The 27,657-nt window shown below is 39.0% G+C and overlaps 1 protein-coding gene and 1 long non-coding RNA gene across 3 annotated transcripts in view; one reads left to right on the forward strand and one right to left on the reverse strand.

Moving 5' to 3' along the window:
* On the reverse strand, positions 1-27,368 carry HSPA4L (heat shock protein family A (Hsp70) member 4 like). 2 transcript variants are annotated; one of them, XM_074589084.1, is made up of 19 exons: positions 26,938-27,368; positions 22,743-22,800; positions 21,311-21,451; positions 19,633-19,755; positions 18,027-18,126; positions 16,105-16,238; positions 14,946-15,190; positions 14,783-14,859; positions 13,431-13,582; positions 12,800-12,906; positions 12,284-12,417; positions 10,860-11,062; positions 8,151-8,252; positions 7,512-7,649; positions 6,535-6,660; positions 5,275-5,382; positions 4,045-4,164; positions 3,438-3,599; positions 1-3,007 (listed from the first exon to the last, which is right to left on the reverse strand). In XM_074589084.1, the coding sequence occupies exons 1-19, from the start codon at positions 27,042-27,044 to the stop codon at positions 2,813-2,815; spliced, it is 2,532 nt and encodes an 843-aa protein (XP_074445185.1). In that variant the 5' UTR covers positions 27,045-27,368; the 3' UTR covers positions 1-2,812. The 2 variants fall into 2 exon arrangements, with proteins under 2 accessions (XP_074445185.1, XP_074445187.1); XM_074589086.1 differs by lacking the exon at positions 8,151-8,252 and having other exon boundaries at positions 26,938-27,264.
* LOC141743970 (uncharacterized) overlaps positions 27,241-27,657 on the forward strand; it is a 39,606-nt gene continuing 39,189 nt past the window's right edge. The window contains exon 1 of the long non-coding RNA XR_012587291.1: positions 27,241-27,614. This is a non-coding gene — a long non-coding RNA (uncharacterized LOC141743970). The remainder of the gene's footprint in view (positions 27,615-27,657) is intronic.

Consider the following 27,657-nt stretch of genomic DNA (forward strand, 5'->3'; position numbering starts at 1 on the left):
TGTGATTAACAAAACTTTTTTATTGTTTTTAAAACAAAACTCTACTGCCTTTACAAATATAGTGTTGCTTCCTGTTTTTTCTTTTTGTGGAATGGATGGAACACTTTCCAACATTAGAAATGTATCTTGCCCTCCACAGAAAGTCTCAAATAAGACGTTAGCAACAAATACCTGTTTTTAAAATATACAAGATGCAGAGTGGTGTACTACTGTTGGTTCCCTAACAAAACTTGTTATTTTCTGTTGCAAGATACTAATTCTGGTAGCCACAGGGTAACTTGTTGAGCCCAATGCACAAAACCTCATCTTCCAGTTGTGCATTGTTTATATAAGCACTTGAGAACATTAAATCTGCATCCTGGTAAAATTTCCTCTTTGTAACAGAGAACAGAGTCATATGCTCACGTAATGTGAAGCTCACTGTGAAAAGAACAATTTTACCCTTCCAAACAGGATTCCTAACGTGTACCTATCAGCAACTAGTTGCTATCAGCAGCCTGGGGGTAGCATTCCTCCGCACCAGGGATCTAGAGACAGAGCAGATGCACAGCAAAAAAAACAACCTATTCTAGTAAGAAAACCTTACTACAATTGCTTGTCTTAACTGTATCTGCTTTTAAGCCTTTATACATAAAAATTGCCTCAGACATTTGTAATGTAATATTAAGTATCTGATGACCATGAGCAGAAGACTTTCTGTTCTTACACATGACCTTTTAGCAACTGGAGATTTGCACTGTTTGAGCTCTTCTACCAGGTATCAGGAAGTCTACTAGACAAATTAATGTGTAGATGGCTTTTAGGAAGCCAATACTTAAGAATGCTACTCATTACACTGCTGTGGTAAAGCTGTTAAGATATTCCTGATGTTAAAGCCTACGGGACCAAAGCTAGCTCAGTCACGTACTGACGTAAACTTAGGACAACTGAACCCCCTCAGTGCCAAAGATGTGTGACTACAGTGGCAGAATTCAAGACTGAGGTTGCAGAGTAGCTGCAGCTCTTCAAGGTCACTCAGTTTTTGTTCAAGGGCTTTAAATATGTAAACTCAAGGTGCCAAACCATCCACAACCGATTGTGTAGAGGAGGAACAGTAGAGCAAAGTAATGTGCATCTCAGTCATTTGATGTCAGTCATGAAGATACAATTCTAGCACTTGAACTAGTTTAGCAGGTTTGTATACAGGTGTAAGTGATGCTTTCTTTTTCTGTGAAGATACTTGAGAACATAGTTCACCTCCACCAACTCCAGCCTGAGTCATGGACTACTTACTCTCTTTGTAGCATGCGCAGTGGTGGAACATGAAGGGCGTGGTTGGAGATAAAATGTCTGCCAAAGCCAGAAACAAGAGCATGACCCTTGTTCACAGGCTTGTACAGGACAACTGCTGCAGGAATGCCTGATGAACACCTGAATGCATTTCTGCAATGGAATTTAAGTCAAAGTGTTACACTGCAACTAGTCTCACTTTCTTACACTGTCCTGAATGCAAAACCACTTTTCATAGAGCAGCCCATTCCTATCCTGGTAATAGAAGAGGTGTCTATAATAGAGAGAGTCAAAAGAGAAGTGACTTGCTCTAGCAAGTGCTACAGTACCTCCGTGACTAACAGAAACATTAACATATAATAACATACTCTGGACCTTGACAATGTCCAAGATGCATCAAAGAAAATAGCGACTCAACTGTGTAATACATTACAGACACTTTCATTAGATCAAGTAAATGACCAAAGATAGTAAGCTCTGCAAGTTCATCAAGTAGATTCCATCTTTGGGGTAATAATAACCAGTTTGTAAGCTCTTTTGTTTAGATCCTTGACCAAAAGGTTTATGTGCCGAGGACCAAGGCTTAAAAAAGCTCTCAGTATTTCTTTCAAGCTTGCAACAAACAGCATTTAAGCAAACTCAAAATCAGGGTGCTAATATCCAGCTCGCACAGCACAATTTCTATTGTTTCTCCTCCCCAGTATAGTATGTGATCAAGATGTAGACTTCATTCAAAACAAAAGAAATAATACATGTGCAATAAGACATTTTCAAAGGCAAGTTATCCAACAGTCCTTGTATATTCTACCCCTTCATACTACTATCATTAGCATCATCCTATTGTAAGCGCAGTACGTTCTGTACAGCGATGTGCACTGAGACCACTCACTTAATTTCAGCAAATGGCAGAGCCATTATGCTACCATTTTGGAACTAAGATTGTTAGTGGTATGGGAATCTAAAAAATGTTTAAGCTTGTATTATTCAGCTTATATGAAAAAGACCGTACAATTCTCATGGTACATCAACAAGATGGACTAGTATGCCAACTAACCTCTATTTTAATATTTAAATTATAACAATACAATAACTAGAAAAGGTCAGTGCTTCAAGTGACAAGTTTTGCCACTTCAATTCCAATATTTTTCCAAAATAAAGATGCAATTAGATCTACACTTGAGCATCAGTAGTGCAATACAGTATCCTTTCCTGAATAAAGGAGCTGAGGTTTATCCACAATAAAAGCTTTAAATAAGGTAGATTGTTGCCATTTATATATCAATTCTGTATGTTTGATATAAAATATATTGGGAAAGCTTAAACTGACTTATACAATCTACATTTGGCTAAAGCTCCACATAAGCAGCATCAGTGGAAATGAACATCAGAGTTGTACTTAATATAAAACACTTTCAAAACTACTCAGCAACAAATGACAGAAGATTGGCTAAGAATAACTGAACATCTGAGGTGTGTAGCAGACAAAAAGAATGGACCCTGTGGTTACTCGCACTATTTTAATTAAGTGAAAGAAATGCAAGATTTAGTCCACTTCCATTTCTCCAGGTGGTTTGGTCTGCTGAGAATTGTCCTTCGCTGGTTCGGGTTTTGTTTCAGTACCGCTCTGTCCGTTCACTGGTCCATTGTGTTCGCCATTAGCTTTTGACTGCGCATCATTGGGAGGTTCTATCTTCGGTTTGGGCTTGTATATAATGGGATTACAGAAGCTATCCAATTCCTAGTTGTAACAGAAGCGAGAGAGCAAGTTCATTTGGTGGCACAGCGATTACATTAAACTAGAATGTTTCAGGTTCAGAACAACCTTGAATTTAATTTTCAAGGACTGGACTTTTCAATTCTATCGAGTCTAGAAACTTAAAATAAAATCTTTCACTAGCTAAAGAGCTTCCAATCTGCTAAACGCCTGTATAGTAATCCATTTTCTAGCAAGTTAGAATATATAAAGGATATTTTAAAAAGGGTTATTCAGAGGTACTGCTGTAAATCGAAAGTCAGAAATGAACATCAATAAAAGTGCTGCTCCCTCTCTATGGATCTTTTCATAGCTTTAAAATCTCTGCAGGTGTAATATTCTAGCTCAACCCAGAGACCAAAATCTCATTAAAGAAAAACTCAGAATGCAACACATAAAATGATTTTTTTTTTACCTTAGATTTTGTCAGTATTTCTGCCACTTTGACAACTGGATCCTGAGTTAGACTTAGTTTGTTCTGGGCATTCATTTTGCTGTTCAACCAATTCATAGCCTCGTTAATGTATTTTTCAACTTTTTCCATCTCAGCAGGATCTAGGTGATCATATTTTTCATCCTAAGGAGAGAGATATTTATATCCTCGATTAATATATGCTTCTCACCCAATGAAGAATTTCATAGACACGTAACAAAACAGGATACCATTGCTACAACCCGATAAAAACCAGTTTTTAGCAAGCATTTAGTATGAAGAATGGTGTAGAACAAGACAGACAGGACATTATTTTTAGACATTTGAAACTTTGATCTTAAGTGCACACTGCTGAAGAGCACATCAGTAATGAAGCTGCAAGGAAAAAAAAAAGCACCTGAGATTTCCTGTAGTTTAACTAACCCCAATAGATAGTCTTAAAAAAGTTGTTCTCAGGAGCAGAAGCACAACAACCATTTTAAAGCGTCTTAACAGGTAATCCTATAGGATTTCTTTTTAAACACAAAAAACTCTACAGCCAATCTCAAGCACCCAATAATAGTTCATTCCCTAAATAATTTGCTTCTACCTTATTTTTGTATGCTTCTACTGCTTTCATAAGGAGCTGAATCTTCTTTCCCAGTTCATTTAAAACTTTTGGTCTCTCTTCATGTTCCATGTATCTTTCCTGAATAGGCTGTCCAAATTTCTGGAAACATAAGCACAAAGATCTTGATAAAATACAAGTTTACTTCAGTCTGGTCTAAGAATAAAATGTGGCATTGGAAGGAAGGCTGCCTCTAACTCCTTTTCTCATCCATTCAAGAGCTTAGTCTTTGTGTTTCACTTTAGTGCAACCAAAAAAACCCTGTGAGTTTAAACACAGCAGTAGTGCCTGTCCTTATTAGGCTTAGTATTTTGCAGTCATTTTCAGCAAAAAGGAGCATTTGGAACAATGCATTTAGAAGAGAAACGAGACAGGATTTACATGGATGTTTTAATTTTAAAGTAGTTCATCTGAAAACTCCTAGTTTTATCCATTGTCTGGTTTTTTCTTCTCTTGAATACTGGTGTCCAGGCAAGAAGGCCGCTACCAGCATCTACACGTCTGTTTCCATCAATTATCCCTCCCTAAAGGAAATCTGACTTCAGAGAAAAAAGCTGGAGCCCAAGAGCTAGAGACATACTTAAGTTTACTACAAACAGAGTAGCTAGTCATTCACCAGAACTTACATTTTCCCATGAGATTCTTAAAATCTGAAGTATTTAAGCAGGTTTTTTTGTTGTTACTACTCAAATAATACAGTGTAAGCTACTGTTAAAGCAATCTTCAGCCTTTACCATTAGAAATTACACCAAAAAAAAAATCAGTTTTATGATACAGCTATAGAAGATCACTGAAAACAGGAAAAACAGAGTATCTGTTCTGGAATGTACTTCTGAATACCCAGGAGAGCAGTCAAAGTACTCAACAGTCTCTTCCAGATTGCAGCAAGACTGACAGAAAGTTCCCATAGCAATTTTATTGTCAGTAGTGACAGTCTGCTTCATTTTGACTGTTTTCAAATTAGGAGCACAACTGACATGAAACCAAACTATTTCTAGTTCTAAATATTCTGTTCATTTCATAACTGAACTACATCCAGATACAACCTGAATGTCCATACTTAAGTTAATGGATTTACAACACTCACATATGGGTAGGCACATACACACATCTCATTAAGGCTTTGCTTTCTTAGCCATACATATTTATACAAACGCTCCCACCACCAAATACACACATGATTTTTCTAGAAAAAAGTAACTTAAATCTTACTCTTAATTCCTGAAGCTTATCCATGTATACTTGTTTTGGCTGGTCCTCTCCATCTTCATAAAGCCAGTTTTCTGTGTCCTCCAACATCAAGGTCAGCTTGTTTGAATCCTGTGAAGCAAGTTAGGGATATTCTAGTTCAGAAGGGAACACAACAAATGAGACTTCTACCACCGGCACAAAGAAGCCTCCCTGCTCAAAACAGACAGTTTTATCAGTTGAAAATATTCAAAGTGATAGTGAAGGAGAATGGTAATTAACAGACTTCAAAGCCAAGATTTTACAGAATGATAAGAGAGGCAGGACAGCCCTACTGATCTGATTTGCAGGTGAAGTTTATGGGAGTTATATAGCTTCAGGATTGGTTTTGTAAGAAAGTACATGCATCTCTTAACATTCTTGCATATTATCTCTACATGGGAAGTTCTGCTTCTCAGGTTCTCTGATAGCAGGATGGAAGAACAGACAAATCTGGACATCTCTATATAGTTGAAGTTAAAATTGTTTTAATTGGACTCTACTGTCTATAAACAAAGATTTTATCTTTAATTATTTAGAAGTAAAGTGCTTATCTATCTCCACAACTTACGCAAGAGATTGTTCTGAAATTGGTACGGGAAAGACAGCCCTTGAGTTTATGCTGGAAGGGCATCTGTACTGCATTGCTGACTTAATGGCCAGGTAATCCAGAGAGACAACCTTAAAACTGCTGCTGGACGTTTGTTGTTTCAACTGGTTGCTGGTGTACCACCCACTTTTATTTAGATGGCTGTTGCAGAGAAATGACTACAGGACAAGTGTTTTTTCAATATTGTCTCTGCAAAAGCCCAGCGTACGGCCTTCTTCATCACATTTACTTGGACTTTTAAGTGGGGAAAGAATCATTTTTCTAAATTAATGAAATTAGACAATAAAACACAGAGCTACAGACACACTTTTTTTGCTCATTTTGATGTTATTCCTACCCACTCCCACAATTTAGAAGCCCATGGTGACCTGTCCTGCTTTCCTACCCCCACCAGAGGATTTTTACTTTCTGCCTGCATCCTGAATCTTTCCTTGCTGCCGAGAAACTTCTCAGACAATAAAGAACTCTGCATGTCAGATGTAAGTGAAGTTCAAACCACACTTCCGTGAAGTTAATCCATTTCATATTCTGAAACAAGTACAACAGACCCCTGCAGCCTCCACGTAGCCCACAGTCAAAATTTATAAATACAGAGGAATTTTTTACAACAGTTGAAACACACAGGTGAGTCTTACTTCCTCAGTGATAAATTTCTCAAAGACTCCACACAGTTTGTCTCTGAAGTCATACACGTATTCTTCAACAGCATTCTTAGCATCATTTCTTTCTTTTTCAAGCTTGTCTTGCATCATCATCTTCCCCTACAGTGCAGAAAAGCTTATTTAAAACAAAGCATTTTAAATGTCAAGCTTAATGATTACTTTTTTGAAACTGTACCACAGAACTTTGCAGAAGGCTGCTAATTCACAATTACTAATTAAAATTTTCACCTTTTTAAGTCATCTTCACTGCAGGCAGAACTGGTACAGGGGAAAAATGAGTTCTTCAACATAAATGGATCAGATATCAATTATGATCTGACCACTAGAGACAGGACTAGAAGTAAAGCAAGTCTTTACTGGTTTGGAATTCACTAGGAATCATTCTGCCCTACGAAAATTATTTCACGCTTTATTCTTCAGGCTGATCATTGTTTAGAGAGAAGCTTATGTTGGTGGGATCTTCACAGACATGGTATCTAGAAAGTTCCCAAGGGATCCACTGAATGGCAGGTTTTCTGTGTGTTGTGATTCTCCCTTGCTGATACAGGACTTGAAGGGCAAAAAATGTGATGTAACTAAGGACACAGCTTCTGCAAAGCACCAAAAAAACGTGCCACTCCTGACCAGCACTGGGTCACTCAGTAACAATTAGCATTCCTGTAACATTCAGTGCAGCCTTTACTGGCAATCTTTCCCATTTCCTGTCTAAGAACAGAATGGATGCTTTGGGTAATGACAGCCTAATAGGTCAAATGCAGACAACTGGGTAGTTAAGTCTAGTGAAACTGTTTAATTTCTCAAAAAAACCCCACCAGAATAAAGCCCCTTACAATTAAGGACAAGCCTCCAAGGAATTCTAAATTAGACAGGAAGTTTATAGTTGCAAGTTCTTTCTGGATAATTATCTACGGTGACATTAATTTGAGTGGTCATCTGCTTACGTTGCTTACCTCATTTTCTATATAGCAATTGATAAGATCTTGTCCCAGTTGCCTATAGAGGCTTGCCTGTATAGGTAGGTCAATACTCTTAACTTTTGCTTTAGCCTTTGGCTGGGCTGGATGATCTTGCTTGTCTCCAGAAGCAGCCTATAAAAAGATTTACGCTATTAAGTAACTTGCAAGAATGGAACTAGTATGACAGCTACAAATAAATCATCCATAAATGAAGCACCTAATTATTCCTCTGCTATTTAGAATCACCACTACCTTAGTTTTGAACCGAACCGGTGCAATTTAATTTCTTTAAACACAATGTGAAGAACTACTGGGGAAACCTGTTCAAAAGCTAAAGGCACAACATACTCTTCTTCATCATGCTTCCTAAGTTTTTCCTTAGATTCCGTCTTCACTTCACTATAAAACTATGTTAAAAGAAACTTACTTCAAAGTCTCAATCATATACTATGTTGAAAATGGAAATGCTAAAGTTGTATTCCTAACTTAACCATTTCAATATAGCTGCACTCCCCTAACTACAGTCCCATGTTTGCAACTAGTAACATTAATGACTTTGAGAATACTGTGCAAAAAAAAAAAAAAGTCTAAGGGAAGCAACATTACATTTCCTTATCAATACTGAATACGAACTTTTGTTTCGGTTCCTGCATTTTCAGTTTCCTCATCTGCTTGATTCTGTTGTTCAGCTTGATTTTTCTGAACACCTTCATCTTGATCAACCTGCATTTTATCCTAGGAAAAGAGTTACATATCTGAATGCAAAGGTTTGCTGTATGATTTAAGACTGACATCAGTTACAGCAGAATACAGATACTATAAGGACTTATGAATCATTCTTAAGAATTTTTGATTCACCATGTTTAAACAGGCATTTGATACAGTACTTGTATTCGTATCTCGCTCAAATTAAACAGACATTCTGTTCTGCCTGTCCCCCTTGAAATAATGTTGCCATCGGTCCCCATTAAAGAATTACACTAACCCCTGTGAATACTCACTTCATTTTAAATTAGAAATAAATACATATAAAATGTATGTGAAGAACATTATCTAGAAACACACCACCAACACAGGCAATAACGACAGGTTCTCTATGGAACAGCCAGAACTTCAACCTCTCATGATTTTTCACCTAAACTGTAAAATTCGTATTCCAAAGTAATTTAGTCATCGTAATTGCTACCTGCATCTGCCTCATAGGACCACAGAAATTAATTTCTGTAGTAGCCTCTTGGAGCACGTGAACAACCGCTGATGGTTCCCTCCCTGCCACCCGAAATTAAGAAAGTTTCACTTAAATTTATCTGTAAGTTCGCCTATGCCTTATTTTAAATTTAAGTGTCTTAAAGACACCACTAATTACTAGTGCTGATCACTTGATTTAGTTTAAGTAATACAATTCCTTGTCATAATTGAAAAAAACTTTTAATAACATAGTAATAGATAAGTCTAAAGCTTTCAGGATGACTGCAATACTTGGACATCCAGAGCACCAATAAGTAACAAGCTGTAGCTGAGGTCTGAAAGGTCTAAGATTACTTCCATTACAAGGAAGTAAGATTCCTGGATTCACAAACTACATACACATATAAAATAATTTACTGTTAGTTCTGCGAAATACAAGAAAAAGTTATTTAAGGATTTCAAACTCTAGCACAGGTGCGTATATTGCAGTTTAGGCATGTTAATTGATTCAGCAGTTTTTAATGATAGAAGTTGAAATCAAGAAGGCTACTTTTACCTAATTTAAGTTTTGTCACTTCAGAGTAGAAAAAAAAAATCCTCATTTATTGTTCTTACTGTTCACACAGAAAAGGCAACAACTGGAAGGAACTGTTTTGCCTACACAGAAAAGCTAGAGGCGGGGAAATAATACACATATACACCACAAACCTCCTCCTCAGAGTCGAGGGTATCATCCTCAATAGTGAGAGGTAATTGCTGACAAACACCATTGTAAAACAGGAGATGCATTAGATGAATGGCAGTACTACAAATTGAAAGCCTGAAGATGGAAGTGGTTACTCTCATACTGAACACAGCGTACTCATCTTCCTGCCCTCCTCAGGCAGCACACCTATTACACTAAGTGCCAGCTACACCACTTTCAACTGGGTTCTGCTTGCATACAAACATCAGATGCAGAGCACTTGTCCACAAGGAACTGCGTCATGTTTGGTATTTCAAATATGCTCAAATTCCTGGAAAGCAGTATAATATTTAAGGAGTTGCTTATATCATTTATGTAATGCTCACTGTGTAACCACTTGCTCCAATTCTTGTAGTATATTCAACTAAAGTGGGACAAGCTGCCCAAGACAAATTTGAAGAGATAATGACAGGAAATGCATTCACCCCTTCCTCTAAATAAAGCTGCTGTTTGCTTTCTGTCCAGCCTTACTCCCTAAGGAAACCCTCCCTCAGTGTGCCTGACAGCCTGGGAGACCTGTCACTGCCGAGCACTTCGCAATCTCAGAAAGAGCAGGAGTCTGAAGTGACAGCTTGCCCGCTCCTTTATCCTCTTTTTCTCTACGCCATCATCTCTCTCCCCTGTGAGCTGTGACATAACCAAAATCCCAAGCTTCATAAGGGCACAAGCAAAAAAGAAAGGCTGCTGAGACCAGCGCTGGTGTGCCGTTCCCAGCTGCAAAGTGCTCCCTGGCACCCACTCCTCAACTCCATAGCGTCAAATGTAATAGCTGCACCTCACTGCTCTCAGTGATCTACTTCCAGGATGCAGGGCACTACCAAAAAAGTTGATCCTCCTTGCACTAGAATGAGAGAACATCATTTCATTAATTTCTCAGTATTAATGACAAAGCTTTTGCACATTTATTTCCAGTAATTTTCCCATATGGGCTTTCAAGCCAGTTTGTACGAGCTGCCAACACTGAAGTATATAAATAAGTGCCCTTAGTTAAAGAATGTTTATGAAGAACAAATTTTTCATATATAAAGAAATACCATATTTCTCTTACTCAATGAAAATGTAGTACTTGAGGAAAAGAACCCCAAACTTTAATGAGATCTGTTGACAAATGAATTGTAAACATGTTGCCATTTGACAGCAACACTAGATAATGCTAAGACTAGTAGAGATATGGTAAAAGAACAATGAAAAAATTAAAGCTTTCTTTAGAATCTGGTTTTACATTCTTTTTTGCTTTCTTAGTGCCACATGTCACCGTGGACAGACATGAAGAAATGTGTTACATAACTGAAGAAGTCATTTAAGGGTGGAGAAGTAGTAATTGTCAAAAGCTATACATTATGATTTAATCTCCAATTATCGACTATGTCAAAATTACAAGGAGCACAGATATTTACAAGTTTACATACCAGCTCATCATCTCTGCCTTGGTTCTTACTTGATGATTCAGTGTCCATGGGTGTGTCGTTCTGATCTCCCTCTATGTTCTGCTTCTCTATTATAGAAGCATTAGCCACGCTGAAAAGGCCATGAATATTGACGCGCACTTTAACCTTCACTTTGGAATTGTCGCCATCATGTTGGGGACCAACATTCTGAATAGTGAAACGCCCTTGAAAAAACAAAGATGGTTTTAATTGTTGTTCCAAAAAATAACGAAAGAGAAAAAAAGATATAAAATACATTCCTTGAAGGGTGTTAAATTAAGTAGCAGCTTCATGTAACTTAAATAAACTATTTGTAAATAGTTGTCAATTCTACTGTCAATTAGAATTAGCTGTCAATTCTACAATGTAAGCCGCAGCTAGATAAACTAAAACCTGTTTCCCCCGTAAGATGTTTTTGCTTTATCTGTCAAGTCAAGATAACACATTATTAGGTGTTCTACTTCTCTGTTGCCTTCTCTAACCATCACACTAGAGAAATTACTCTGATTCATCTCGAATGGTTTCTTTCATCCACATAACTCAAACTTTACACTGAAAAATAAAATGTTAACAGAGATAAAAGATTCTATTTGAATTTGGTAATGTGAATGCACTAGAAATTTTGGAGAACGAACAGCGCTTATCAAGGCTTCTGGAAGCATTGAGGTTGATACTTTATTTTCCAACTTGCTGGAAATTTGAGTGTAAGCGATGCAGACTGTGCACATGTAAAGGAGAATATTCTTTCGTGGAGATGACAGCCTTCTTGCATAGACAGCTAAATAGGTAGCACCAGGTTTATATCAGATTTGTAAATCAGGAAATAAAATTGTTAATTAGTTTAAAGATCCTGAGGAGTCTCCTAACTGCAAGTAAAGTAGTATAAGCTACCAGGAAACTTAGTCATACCATCTAATGCTTTAGATTCTACTACAGATGCTTAAGTTCAGGAAATGCCTATCTTGTATGTTCTCAGATTAACAGAAAAAGGCATGACAGATACCTGTCTGGACAGATAACTGTCCAGTTCTCACAGGTCTTTTGATACAATTTCTCTGAAAAATCCAGGCTGGCAGGCACATAAGGTCCTTATCCGTATTACAGAGGTTGAAAGAACCAGACAATAGAGCACTAAAGTCTTTGTACCTAAGTTTTTTTAAGCATTCAGAAACAGTGAAGACAGATAGAAAGTACGGTGGTTTTTTTTTTTTTTTTTGGAACTGCCAAAAGATGTCGATACTGTTTGATCACTGCTGCTAAACCAAGATGACTGCGCTGAGCCTTTCTGAACCTAGGCTCTTCTGTAACCTAGGAAATATGGAAGTGACATACCTTAAAAAAAGGAGAACCACTTTTCCCATTATCAACAGGAGTTGGGTATAGGGGTTTTATTCACATGTCCTTACCTATTCTGGAATCAGGATAAGGCACTTCATGTGGATGGGTATAGTAAGCTTCCAGGTCAAAAGGCTCTTTCTTGTGGAAAGTAATTACTTTTGAGAATGGAGCAGCATGGTTCTTACTGAAGACTTCACACTCCCTACAGCAGTAAAATATTAAGTAAGGTTAAACCACTGAGCGTAACGTAATGGATAATCAAACTCAACATGCATTAATGATCAGCAACCCTGCTAACCAAGCAGCTAAATAATTTAGTTTAAGTCAGTTTATGACAAGAGTTGCAGGTTGAAGGCCTGTAGGTCTCAAAGCTGCACTATGCATTCTAAGTCACACTTCTCAAAAATTAAGCAACTTCACACCAACGTTTTTTAATTAAATGTGTTTCCAATTATTAAGCAGCAATCAGAAATCAAGAGGTATAATGCAAAATAAGAAAATTAGAACTTGAAAAACTCCCATAGCTCAACATTTTTGTTTATATACACAAACAGACACTTCTCTGTAGGCACCATACAACTTACCCTGTTCCTTCTTCATAAGATGATTTCCATCTTAACGTTATGGAATAAGGAACAACATCTGTGATGGAAAATTCCCGTACTTTAAAAGCTGGGGAAAGAATTGCACACTAGAAAACAAAGACCAAAATTTTATTATATCCATGTAGTCAAATAAACAGCAATCACAGTAATTAATACCTAAGTGCAAAAAGGCTACAAATCATATATGATAAGCAGGACATGGAGGTCCTGCTTATCACATAATTTTTAACGGAAACGTCCTATGCTTAGTAGAAACCTAACTGAACTGAAAGACTTAAATAAATTATAGCAACAGATGCTACTTCCCCAGTGATTATCAGAAAAGATACCCAGCAGAGCTTCCAAATGATGACACAGAAGTGGAACAGTGCAATTTGGGTCATCTCATTTAACAGGTCTCTAACAAGTCCATCCTTACAACATGACACAGCAGCAAATTACCGAATGCAATACACTCATTTCTGACATGGTCACTGTCACCACCTGCTGAACGAGTAAGTAAGACTCTACATCTTGTTTCCACTATAGTACCTTTTGCTTTCGGTTAGTTGCATTTCATTAGTACCTGATGTTAAAGAAGCAATACTGAAGTTAATTTCAATAACTATACCTGCAAGGCACAGCCTCTTGCAACAGCTTCATCAGCATTTAGCGTGGTGCTTATCTCTTTACAGAAAAAGTTAGAGATCTGTTCCTTCACTGCTGGAATTCTAGTGGCCCCACCTACTATTTCTATACTGTAGATATCTTCACGCTGAAGTTCTAGAAAAGAGAGTACATGGCCTTAAGTTATCATCAAGATATCAAAAAGCTGTCTTTGGACAACCAAAAAAACCCAGATAAAAGCATTCTCTTATTATCTAGACACTGTGACAAGTACTGAATATATTCACCGGCCTACAAGATCTTTAAAACCAGATTTTTCATGATGTGTCCTATTCAAACTCTTTGTCCCTCCTGCAGGATACAGAGTTTTCTAGTTGTGTAATCATGGAAAATGCAGAAGCCAACCATCAATGAGGACAGCTGTTCCTTAAAACTCATTGTCCATGTGCACCCCCTTTCTGGTGTGCACAAACGCAATTGGGTTTTCTTTGGCAGCCCTGCGCTACTGGACAATACCTCACCCCTCCCAAACAGGAACAAAATGAAACCCAAATATACTGCATTTTATATTTGGTTCAATTTTGGTTCCCAATAAGGAAACCCTTAATTAAAATATATAAGAAATATTAGACTGTGCTTGCAGGGTAACTTTTTAATTCTGAATTCAAGATATGTGTATAAAGTGATCTCAAACAACTGTCAATCCTTGAACAGCTCTGCCCAACAGTTACTCAGGTTCTTACTTCCTGTATTAGCTATCTAGCCAAGTCACAAGATAAGCAGAATTCTTCCCTTTCTTTTAGTTGAATATGCTGGAATTAGGGGTAAAACCTTTTCCTGTGAAAGTCTAATTCTCTACTTTATACTACATTAGGCAAAAAAAAATTAAATTGTTATTTGCACATGCTTTAGATAATTTATTTTAAGAATATACTGCCAAATTCTCAGGTCAGTGAGGACATGTACGTATCACATATGGAACAGGCTGGCCAGACAGTTGCAGTAGAGAATAATAAGTTTTTTCCCATTATGGTTTTGGTTTGGTGGTTTTGCGGTTTTTTTTTTTTAAATACAGTAATCTTTCAGAGCGCCAACCTCTTCCATTACACAGGGTGAATGAGGGTCAATAAACCAAGGCTGCAGAGTGGTATGTGCATGAAATGAGGCAGGAATGGGATCATGCATACATGACAAGCATATGAATGGAACTTACATTTAACTTTTCAGTACTTAGCTTTGCAATTCTAATAAATACAAAAATATATTAAAAAGATAATCATTAAAGAGATCTAGGATAACTGGATTACTAGTTACTTTCTTGAACCAAAAGCAGTACCTAAATTAACTCCTACTTACTAGCTTGTTCCATGGCTGCTCTTAGAGGAGGTTCCACTCTGGACAGAAGGGCAGCACACAATTGCTCAAACTGAGCCCTGCAGGAACAGGGAAAGTGTTTCATGTTACAGGACAGCTTAGAGACCACGCTTCACTGCACTTCAGTGGAAATAACACCCAGTACCTGTTCATCTTACTGGAGACGTCAAGGTCATTCATGAAGCACTCAATATTGAGTGGAAGGTCAGAAGCATTTGCACTCATAAGCTTCTTTAGTTTTTCACACTCCTGATACAATCGTAGCAGCGCTCGGGGATTCTCTTTTACGTTCAGTTTGTATTTTGTCTTAAATTCTTCAGAGAAGTAGTCTACCAAAGCCTCATCAAAATTCCTACCACCTACAAAAGGGTCAAAGGTAGTAGCCAAGACCTGCACAGAAGTGAAAGAACAAAGATTAGAAGTTGTTAGACAATGTTTTTTGGATATAGGGATAGCTTTCATACAGACACTAGCCTTCTAAGGTTAAGACCTTTAAAAACAAGTTTGATATGGGGAATATTGTTTGTGGTTTGCTCGCCATCTTCTATGCAGCTGTCAGATAGAACAACTGGAAAAGATCACTCCTCAATTACTTAGTTTCTGCCCTCCCCAAATAAAATACTATCAATCACATTTACTATGCTGTTTCCTACCCTGCTGCAGCCCCTACTCAGCTTACTAGCTCACTAAAGAAAAGGCAGACTAGGATAGGTACTTTGTCATGCTCTTACTAGTTTCGTGTCATTTACTCAAAACAGAAAAACTTGCTATCATCTTCCATATGACTTCAGATGACTACATTTTGCTATCAAAGACAAGTTTACAAAAACATTCAGCTACATTTTGTCCGTAGCTCACAGACAAAAATCTCCAAACCAGGAACTGAAGACTGTTCAGTTTTACTTCACATCCTATTGAATTTAATTTTGAACCATCATGGATGGCAGAAAAAAAATCATCACAGCGAAATTCAGGGAGTTCAACAATTTCCCTTCAGTTGCACAACTACAACGCTTATGAGACTACCAGAACATGCAAATATTTCAGTGACACAACACGGCACAAGAACAGTGCAGTATGTTTCGCAAGCACTTTGGGATACTTCATTTCTGCATTTTATAAAAATTGATTTCCTGAAATAGCCAAAAAACAACAAAGTTTTTGTATGCAGCATTTCAAAAATATATGCTATAGACATTTATTTAGTTTAAAAAAAATAATCTCTCTACAGCACAGTATTTTGAGTACTGTTCAATGAAATACTTCGGGAATATGGGATTTTACTGTATGACTTAAAAGATTACCTTCAGTTTTCCCTTGTTAAAAGCACAGATTGAAACTTGATACGCAGAATGCCCCATATCTACAAAGACCACGTTTCTTGGCTTCTCTTCCAAGGCTGGCAGATCTTGCTTGTATATTCCATAGGCTAATGCAACTGAAAAACACCACCCCACAGAAGTTAAGGGAAAGCTGTGCACAACTGTAAAGCATGCACTAAAAGCACTACCAAAAGAAAGACGCTTCTTACTGTTTACTCTTTCTAAACACCTCCATTACTTTGCTCAAACAGAACATAAGGGTCAAAAGGGTCACAAGTTTTAGATCATTTTGAGTTGCCAAGTTCTTTATTTTCATTTGTTTGATTTATAGTTTTACTAGTAAATTACCTCATGTTCATTCATGTAATTGACATTTAATTGTTCTGTATAACTTAACATCTCTTTTCAATTAACAAGTGCATTCTGTACAACTTCAAAGCACTAACTTAAAGTCAGTAGCATATGTGCCATCATAAATTGAAATTTTTAGATCCAGGATGTATCAGATCGGTTATTTTTGTTTCTGTTTAAGAACTACTGTTCAGATGTAAAGCAGCTCATCACAAAGAAAGTTAACGTGTTGAAAACACATTTTTCACTGTCAAGGGAGAAAAGAGGTGTCAAATGAAGGTTTAACGCTACTAAAGCATCACCTTGTATTTCAGTTCTGCTTGTAGCCAAAATAACATTGTAATTTGTGAAACGGTACAGATTAAGTCTCATGCCTACACCTCTCCTTTGAAATGCCTTACCTTCAGTATTTTTTAGCTCAGCTTTGCAAAATTCAAGCATGCTCAAGAGATTAAAAAAAAATAATGTTTTAGAAGACTAAATGCATCTAAGAATTCAATACCAGCACTCATTTGGAAAGTTGGTTGAGACTTTCTAAAAGCAAAGGGAATTTAAATTAAGAAAAAAATAAATTACTGGTTTAAATGTCTTCAACTTTAGTTCCCATGACGTGTAATGCATTTCTACACCCTAGAATTCATCAAAAACAGAGGAAGGCAGCAAACAACTAATAAAACCAACAGCTGTGCTGATGCTACAACTGACAGGATTGCCACAAGTTGAAACTGTCATTATACCAGACTTACACTTGATTAAATTTGTGTATTTTGAAAAGTCATACAGTTCAAGTTGTTTCTAAATATGATCAGCAAGTCTGCTTTCAGAAAAAGTTCTATAAAAGTACAGTTTGTGTAGAAACAGGTTTTAAAGCATACATATGAAAAATCTTTGGATTACACATTTTAGAATTTCCCTTCAATGTCTTTCACTTCTAATATATATTAGCTTATGATTAGAAAGTATTTCTCTACTTCTTCCATGAGATGTATTTTTACTCCAGCACACCCATCTTCCAGTAAGCTGGAAAGAAAGTTAGAAGACCCCACTACACACCTACGTTAAATAATTTATTTACTGTAATCTTTCAGACAAATGCAGGTTACATCTGATAATACTGTACTATACTATTATTTAATACAACAATTGAGAATTTTGGTCAGGTGCACACCTCAGCTAGATTATTAAGAGACTCTGAAGCTAACTCAGACCCTCCCGATACATCAGCTGTAGCTCCACAGTACAGCAGAGCAGTAAGCACAGTCACCAGCTTTATTTCAGAAGCAGAGTAGCTATTTTCACGTGGCACTGTATTCAAGTTCGCAAACCCAAACTCTCATTATGTCTCATAAGCGCTGAACACCACCCCACCAAAAGAGCTGCTGTGCTTCCAGTTCCCAAGCCGGACTGGGCAGTACTAGACTGGATCACTTTTTCTGCAAGTTCTTAATTGTCTAACAGGAGTGTGTCATCGCCCTTGGATTCAGTAGCCTGAATGGGTAACAAAAAAAAAAAAAAAAACAAAAAGAAAGAAAAAATGTGTTGCCACCCTTTACCTGCTGTAGTTTCATTCATCAGCTTCAGACAATTCAATCCTGCAATCTGTGCAGCTGCCATTACAGACCTTCTCTCAGCATCAGTGAAAAAACTGGGTACCTATTTCCAAAAAATAATTACATAGAATATTATGAAGTATGGACTTTTAATTTAAAAAAGTCAGACTTATCCATTAAGCAACGCTATAAATTTCAATACCACAAGAAGCTGTTATAAACTAACCTCAGATTAATAAGGCAGTCTGAATAAAACAGCTAGGTAATTCATTTTAGTGCATATTTCTATTAAAATTTCAAAATATGACAAAAACGAAAGGACATCCAGAGTAGTTTTAAACAAAGTAGATTTAAGCACCAAAAAAACCCTGAAAACGTCTTCTCAGATTCTTCTGATGAGTCTTTGATCTTAAAATCATTACCAGTTGTTGAAAGCATTTGTGCAGCACAAAGTCAACACGATAAATATTCATACATAGCCCCAAAGTAAGTTACTGCAGAAGCACTACAGTGGTGCTGGAACTAAACTTAGTGTTGAACTAAACTTACAACTGAATCTGTATCCGTTTTTCAGTTATCACCTCTGCCACAGCGCCAGCTCACAGTGCGCTACAAATACTCAGTTCCACCAAAAATAGCGGAAGCACAATCAGAGCGCATTTAGAACCTGGCTGCAATCAGCTGGTGTATCTTCAACTTCAGTTAAGCTGAAGAAATAGAACTATGTTCATAATGTATTTCATTAGCTACCTTTGTGATGCATTACCAAGGATCCTTGTTTGTGTGGGAGGTATTCTCTCCAAGTGTCTTTGTATACCATAAGGAAGCAAGAAAAGAGATCAAAGCAGACTTCTAGCAGCTAAAGTACGCAGCTTTCCAGTTCCCATGCCTCTGTCTGACAGAGGGGATAACCCCAATACTTCATGCCCAGACTTCTCACCAGCGCAAGAGCAGAAGTGAAGCAGTAAACAAAGACAGTATCAACAGTAGACATTTAGGACTTTGTATCAGGAACAAAACCTCTCCTCTTCAAACTGCCCCCCCCCCCATTCCCCCGCCGCAGGTGAGGACACTAGCTAGAAAAACCCAACACAAGCAAACCAGCTAAATAAAAAGACCTTTTCAAACAAATGCAGGTAGTTTAGGCTTCTCAAATCGCGAGTATGACCCTCAGAGCCATAAAGTTCAGGCAACTCTCAACTACGATGAAACCCAACAGCGTTCAACTACGCAACACTCAATTCAACCTGAATTTGGGAAGGCTCTTTGGAACCAAGGAAGATAATGCTTACACATAGGCACGTTCCCATTTGTAACAGTAACTACAGTCATCAGGATTACTATACAGAGCACTTGGAGTTAGCCAGTCTGGATCAACTTTAGTAGTATGTTCTTTCTAAAAACACACTCTTGCTTTAACAGATTTCCCATCTTCTCATACATGATTACAAAAGTATTCTCATTTGAAAAAACCTATAATAACGGCCCATTTTGGGGGGAATGTGATTTCTAGCCACCACTTGCATCTCTTACCATTACACCGTGGCATAAATAGTACTAGCTTAAAGTTATCTATAGGAAGAATTGCAATAAATATATTACAACTTACTGAAATCACACAGTCTGCCACTGGTTTCTTCAAAGCATTTTCTGAAGTCTCTTTAAGCTTGGCCAGTAGCATTCCTGTAATCTGTTCAACTGCAAACAGTCTCTCTTCATCTAGGTATCTCACCTGAAACAGAGAATTGTAATTCTGTAATAAATCATCTCAACTTTTCTCTAAGATGTGTGACTCGGACATTTTTTGTAATTTTGAGCACTGATACCCAAGTTTAACACCAGACTCTGGACACAAATAACTCTCCGTATCAATTGATGCTATAGATTTGAGCTACCTACAACAAATCATAACAGTTCAGTTGAAAATTGTTTTCTGGGAAACCTTAACACTTGTGTTATCTCAAGGGGCTATTCACAAAGCTACAGTATTTTTGCTGTTTATTTGGGATTTTTTTAAATAATAAAAAAACCAAACAGAAAATACATAATGAACATAGCATTAGACTTGTCCTAACCTGAGCTAAACCCAAGAATTTTGGAGCAAACCCAAGGAACATTTGCTTCCTGCAAGTGTCACTCAAGTACATGGGGCGGGGAAAGGGCAAACGAGGCAATTCTAACAGTCTTGCCCTGCTCAGGAAACACCTCTGAGTCTTCAGCCTTCACATGAGGTTCTACATCCTCAATTCCTGATGGGCTGCCATCTCTCTAGCAATTCCAAACACTCCTGTGCAGGGAAATACAGAAGGGTGAACAGCAGCTATATTTACACTGGCAATGAGTATGATATGAGCAACTATACAGAACAAAAGAAACTTTTTGTTTGTGAGGTATAAAGCCCCACCAGAAAGCAATTCAAAGTGTACTACATGAGGATAATTGGGAGATTTGCTTCAGAAATGCACTCCCAATCCACATGAAAATAGTAAAAGATAGACACATTCAGAGACAAAAGACAGAAAGGCTGATCTTTGAGAAGAGCAGTTTCTACCAACTTAGTTTGGAAGGGAATTAAAAATAACTTGTACAGATTACATCTTCAGAGCCTTATCTTGTTTTCCTGAAACTTGGTCTCTGCATGTCTGCAAGACCTAAACTCAGATGAGACTAATAATCCCACACTGTAATTATGTGTATTTGCAGGCAAATCTAGTAAGAGAAGGTGAAAAGCTACTAATGCGACTACAGAAAGCTAATACAATTGATGAGAAACCTCAATGGCTATCTCGGAGAAAGTACGGTACTTGAGCAGCTGTTAATGCAGGGAATAAAATGTTCTTCATCTCTTGCTAACAGCAGATTTATTGCACAGTCAGTTTTATTGAAGGTGAATGAAACAACTTTTTTTGGAGTGAGAGTTATTAACAGTTTATAACAGACCTGTATGGGAGACAACACAATACCTTTTTTACACTGCGTGATTACTAGAAGACATGAGTATGTAATAGAGAGTAAGTACTCTGGATCTTTCTGAACATTTAAAGAAGTGAACAAATTACAAAGGAGAAATGAGAAATGTAGCAAAACTATGCTAAGGCAGGCTTTGGAAAAAATAAAAGGTGCTACTGTACTGATTATCACACGAAATTTCTTTTCAAAATGAGTAAGAATATATTTAGAGTTTTCTTAAGGAAAATACAAGTCAATTCACGTAGGAATTTAAGAAACAGAGGTCTGAAGTGCTCATCTCTACCACTAAAGATATTCCGCACAAAGCTCTAACTCACCTTTACTCCTACGGAGCCATTTGGCATCTTCTGCAGTTCATAGGGAAGTTTGGCCCTTTCAGCTTGTATGTGAGGGTCTTCAAATGCTCTTCCATGCAGTTTTTTGAAGCCATGTACTGTATTCTTTACATTTGTGACAATCTGTGGAAGAGATACTTTAATTACCCGTGATACACAGACTACAGAAGACCAGCCAGAAAGGATCTCTTGTTGGGCTCAATGGACATACCGAAGACCCATGTCAAGCCCTCCATATTTACTGGAAAGCAATGGCTGAGGGGAAAGGAGGAGGCATCTATTTTTGAATCTATGGTCTCCATTAAAAAAATTAACATTTACTTCCCTCTTTAATATCCATTAGCTTGCTGCTGTCAATTTTCACTGTACCTTTTATTTTAGGGGAGCTTTCTAATACACTATGCAGTATTTGAGATCGTATTACTACATATTGTTGCAATGGCTGTCTGCATGAACAAATGAAGTTATTACCCATATTAACCTTAAATGAAGCTTCAACAAATCAATGCATTTCACTTTCTTTAAAGTTCTCCTCTAATTCAGATCCCATCTGGACACAAATAAAGCCTTCTCACACCTATACTCTCACCAGTATTTCAATCTAATTACTTTAAGGACATACTTCTAAGTAAAGAAAGGACCAGAAGAAATAAATCCTAACCAACACAATATTTAAGCTATCAAAAGAAACTACTCCAGGGTAATCTTCTCCAAGATAAACTAGTTTAGTTTACTAGTGTAAATAGCAAACTTAGTAGCCGGGGAAGAGTGCTGACAGGACACCTTCTCACCAGCAAAGTCCAGGGGTTGAGCTCAGATAAAAAGTGTGAAGTTTCTTAGAATGAAAGCGATACAGCCTCTGCACATACTGACCGTTCATGGTACTTAAGGAAGGTTGTCCTAGGTTGGAAGTGAATTTACACAGGATTAGAGAAATTTAACTTCTGTTCAAAGTTCCAAATTGAGACAGTAAATTACTAAGATGTGTTCATTTCACACTATAAGCAACAACTGGTATCTATCTATACCAAACTTCCATTGTTCAACTTCAGCTTCCACTTTTCTAAAACATAAGCACAGTATTCCTCCTCACCCCCAATGGACATTTAATTATGAACTCTATTCTCACCGTCACAAGTAAGCAAGAAAAAATAATAATTTTTTACTGGGAAAGAAACAACGTTTTCTGTTTCTTCCCATTTTTTACTCTGAATGACAAATAATGCAGAAACATCATTTCCATTTTAATACAGGGAATATATTGTTGAAGCAGTAACTATTACTGTGAAATGTACACTTATTGTAGAAAATTTACTTTAAAACAGAAAAATATCCAATTATTCATTACTTTTCTTTCCACAATTCAATAGGAGACAAGTCAGGTAAGTAATACCAGAGTTTTTGATCCATTTACCTGGCTCTTCGCTGCATTCCCAATGGCCCGGGTCTTAGATCCTAAAGATATACATGCTCTAAGTAAAAACAGAAAAAAATAAATAAATTCAGCTTTAAAAGAAAACACCATAGAATATTCCCATGGTACTTTAAAACACCCACAAAAATTAAAGTAGCAGAACATGGATGTGGTATTTAACAGCGTTATTGCATGAAGCACCAGAACTTGCAGTGAAATTCCTGTTATTTTGTTCTTTGCAAATTAGTTTAGAAACTGCAAGCAACCGCAATTGTATTCATTATAATTGCATTTAAGGAATTCTTTAAAAGCTTATGCATTCTACAGATCTTATCGTGTAGGTAAGGAATTAATTGCTACTTTTGGGTCGCAGCTTAAAACCAAAGAAGCCTGTGACATTTAATTTAAAACACTGAACTTTACCAGTCAGGTTTTCTTGACTCAACACCCCTGAAGTCTGACAGTACCACAGTCACACTGCAGCAGCCATTAGCAACAATAATTGTAGAGAACAATAAAGAGAACACCTAAGCCCAAGGTAGCTGAACCGCCCAGTTCTACAAACTGCAGAGCACTCCCCGCGAGTGAGTGCTACCAGGTACAGACAGGGAACAGGCAGAAAGAGAGACATCTGGGAACAGCTCCCCACCACCAAGGGCTTGGGAAGCTCTAGAGCGGTCCACGGCCTCTTGCTCCTGCTTCCCAGGTTTTCACTGAGCAACCCCCTCAGCCTCTAGCAAAGGCTGCCCCAGGTCCCCAGCCACCACTTAGCCACCTCATACTGACTGCCTTCGGAAACTTTTTTGTTGGAGGTTACTATGACCACACCTTCGCTTTACAGATTTGAAATAGAACTTTTTCCCCAAAAGGGAACGGATCTGGCTGAAACCATTCAGTAGTAACTAACAGATACAACCCAGATTTCATGCGGTTCAAATTTAATTGTTTAATGAATGCATAAAGGTCACTATAGTCGATTGCTTCCTGTCTCCTCTCCATCATCACTACAATGAGGGCACCGTATGTAATTTGATAGTTATTATCTAGCAACCTCTTCTGCTGTAAGACTGCACCGAACATGCAAAACCTCCTCCAGATTTAACTGCTGCAAACAGACAATGCATTGCCCTACATTTTCAAATATGTAGTTCAGCTTTCACAAACAGCTTCTAGAATATTTGGCATCGCTTAACACTAGAGATCCCAATTGTACTTTATAATGACTAAGAAAAGTCAGATAAAAGAGTAATTTAGAAAGGGCATAAATGGTTTACAAGACATTTATTTTATGGATAATAACATGCTATTATATCATAGCTTTTCCGTGCTGGAATTTGACTGTTGAGTAGTCAGAAGCTACTCAGGCCACCAGAGTTCCTGCCACGGTTTACTTCAATTACTCAGTTCCAGCACAAGAGGATGGATGGTTTCTCCCTCCCTTGGCTGCCAAGCAGAGATATCAGAAAGTAAACTATGCTCTTTTTGGCTCCAAACATTTCAGTTGTATCCAAGACAGCCCTTTTGAAAGCACATCCACCATAAGGATACAACAAGTGCGACAACCAAACTGCCTCCCCCACCGCTACCCTCAGCTGGCTTGGAAGGGAGCTTCTGAACACAACACACACTTTTCTAAAGGTACCAACCCCCTTCACCAGAAGGGTGTTTCAATTCTTTCCTGCACTGTTTTGAAGAAAATGCTACCTCATCATTTTAATTACAGTTTGTGATTACACTAATTACCGAAAAATCACAAGCTATCAACAATCAACTGGTTTTCCACAGAACCACTGCAGTGAGGCACAGCACTTGGAAGGGCCATTTGCCATGAGTTTTACAAGCCCGGCTCACTAGAAACACGTACCACACACTTGCTGGAGAAAAAGCAAAGCATCAGTTAACATCCAAGGAGAACCTTATTGCCCAAAGCCTTAAAAAGTACAAGTTCTACTGAAGTGGATGGTTTACTAGCAGAAGCTTTTTCCTTTCTTTCTAAAATGCTTGTGCTACAGCTTCGAAGATAATACAGGTTTTTACAAAAACTAACAATCCCATGCCCTAGATTAGAGGACATAGGTTTTTGGCAAACAATATTACTAAAGGACCACCTGAATGTTTTAACAACTGGAACACTGGATTTGACTTAAGAGCACTGTATTAAATTGTGATAATACACATCTTCCATAAGCCTACGCTGCTTTTGTCTGCAGCGCTGAAGTGTGCTTACACCAACAGCAGTATTGCACAGATACCTGAACCAGCTCCAAAACTGGAAGCTGGCTGCATTAATTAGCCTTGCCCAGAAAGAGCAATTAGCCCTGTTGAGCACAGCCAGGACTGACCTATCTTTAGGACCTAGCCCATTATCTTTACATGGCTTAATAACAACACACTGAGCATGAAAGTGTACCAGCTTGTCCAGATATTTTTACACCGCACTATACAGACACAACAAACATTAAAACTTTGTATTTCTGGGAGTAAGTCCCAAGTACTTGGGACATATCCAATCAATGTTAACTATTAGCTAACTTCAAGTATCTAAATTATGTAAATGCCTCTATAGAAACATAGAAGAGTTTATTTACTGTGTTGCTATGTGTAATAAGCAGAAAAGTTTTGATGATATAAGAGTTAGATCTGCCTACATCACTCAAATCCTGTTTGAGGTAAGGTTTGGTTACTATGATAAACTTCCATAACAATAGTAAGCCTGTTGTATTTCTATTTACTTTTTAGGTTTGCCTCAAGACAACAGTATTTAAAAAGAAGTTCCTCATGTTCTCCAATATTACATTTTGGAGAAAGAGAAGAAAAAAAACCAGGAAAAATGTCACTGTAAGTAAGATAACTACTGCCTTTAAATATCTGTGCACTCCAGATGCTCTCTTGCTAACTGTACTTTAACCCCTTTCATAATCACTTTCCAAGTGTCTTGGAAGGACAGTTACTCGGCCATTAATGTGAAAAATATTAAGCATAGGGAAACCCATGTGAAGCCTATCTGACAAGAACACACTCCAAGAATAGCTAAGACCTGGAAGCGGTCTTTGTCATACAGGGGAAGGAAACTGAGCTGTCTGAGAATTCTTTGGGCAACGATTTCAGGGGCTTCCTTGCACAGAATTTGAAAGGTCTCAGAATTTCAGTTCTCCTAAAACGTGTGCAAGGATAATGCCTTCTTGAGGGTTAACAGGAGAAGTATATTTTTCTAAGTATTAAGAAGAAATTTAAAGAATATTCCCATTAACACAGACAGGTGGATTTTAGCACTTAACTTCTTTGGACTTTAAAAAAAAACAACTTTTGAGAAAGCAAAACAAACCCTACATTTCTCCGAGATCAAAGAGATAGCGATGCTAAAGTTACTATGGCCTCACGTAGCAGGAACAGCTTTCTGCTCTTGGCTACAAATTCCTTTTATAAAAGGAAGCAGCATCCAAACCCCGATGTTTATGAGTATTATACGAATTCCTGAATCCTCCTTGAAAATCACGCACAGATGGAGCTCGAGCAGCCCTAGACGTATCCCATAGAAACAGAAGAGGAAAATCTCCACCTCCTCCTGCGTATCCCATCATCACGGCCGCTGCCCGCTGCAACCCCCCCCCCGCCCGAGCAAGACCTCGCCGCTCCGCGGCCGCGGTGCGAGTGAGAACGGGCCCGGGCAGAGGGAGCTCATCCCCGTGACCCCGGGGAACCCACCACCGCTCCCTCCTAAAATCGTTAAGGAAAACGCTTCCAGCCCTGCCAACCCTTCTGGAGTTGGGGAAATACGTGCAATTAGCCCAAATCTTCACTTCACGAAACCGGAGCGGTACAAGCAGAGAAAAGCCCCGCCGCGGGTGGGACGCCCGCACGGCGCGGCACCTCCAAGGACACCAAGAGTCAAAAGCCGCGGGGGGGATCCCAAGCGTTTCTCGCCCCGACACACGCGTTTCGGCTCCCACTTAAAACATCCCTCTCGTGTTCCGTCCCGGCAAGAGACCGGCCGCCGGGCTCCGGTGGGGGTCCGGCCGGCAGGGCCCCGCGCCGCTCCGCTGAGGGAGCCGCAGGAGCGGCCGGGCGCTCACAGCAGGCCCGGCGGGGAGCCGCCCGCCTCGGGGAGCCCACTGCGGGGGAGGAGGAGGAGAAGGCGGCCGGGCTCGGAGGTGGAACGCCGGGGGCAGGGGGGTGCCCGGCGGCCGGTACTCACGGGGTGCAGCGGTCGCTGTACTCGTTGGCGATGGTCTCGATACCGCCGCTCCGCGCCACGCCGATGTAGCAGTTGAGGAAGCCGAGGTCAATGCCGACCACCGACATGGCTGCTCCCCCCGCCGCGCCGGCCTTACAAGTCAACAGCGGCGACCGTCTGGGCTACTGCTAGCACCCGGCTCCTCGCCCGTGTCTCTCTCTCTTCTCTCCCCCCCTACTGCGGAGCGCCGGGCACCAACCGGCAGCTGCTGCCCTCTGCGCAGGCGCGCTGCGCCCGCCGGCCGGCAACGCGACAGGCGCCGGCGCCGGCTTCGGCACTTTCCGGAACGGTCCGGAAGGGCTCGGGACGAGCGGCGGCGGGCGGCGCCTTCCAGAAAGATCTGGAACGGCACGCGGCGGGGTGGCGTTATCGAGAACGTCAGGATGTTAGCTTACGTCAGAGCGGCGGCGGGCCACGCCCATGCCCCCCCCCCCCTTAAAGGAGCTGGCGGGGAGAAGCGCAATTTAAACGTTGGTTGCAACGCAGGGTGATTTAATGTGATTATAGCAATTAGGCCAATTAACGCGCTCGTCCTCGAAGAGGTCTCGAAACCTGAGTCTCTCTCCCACAGGTACCTCATTCTCTGTTGGCGTCGCTTTGAGCGCGGAAGGCTGGAACTCTACAGCTGGAGAAGCACGGTAAGTATTCATTCATTATGTATTCATTCATTCATTCGCTTCT

The sequence above is a fragment of the Larus michahellis genome, chromosome 5 (assembly GCF_964199755.1).
Source record: "Larus michahellis chromosome 5, bLarMic1.1, whole genome shotgun sequence".
Taxonomy (NCBI): domain Eukaryota; kingdom Metazoa; phylum Chordata; class Aves; order Charadriiformes; family Laridae; genus Larus; species Larus michahellis.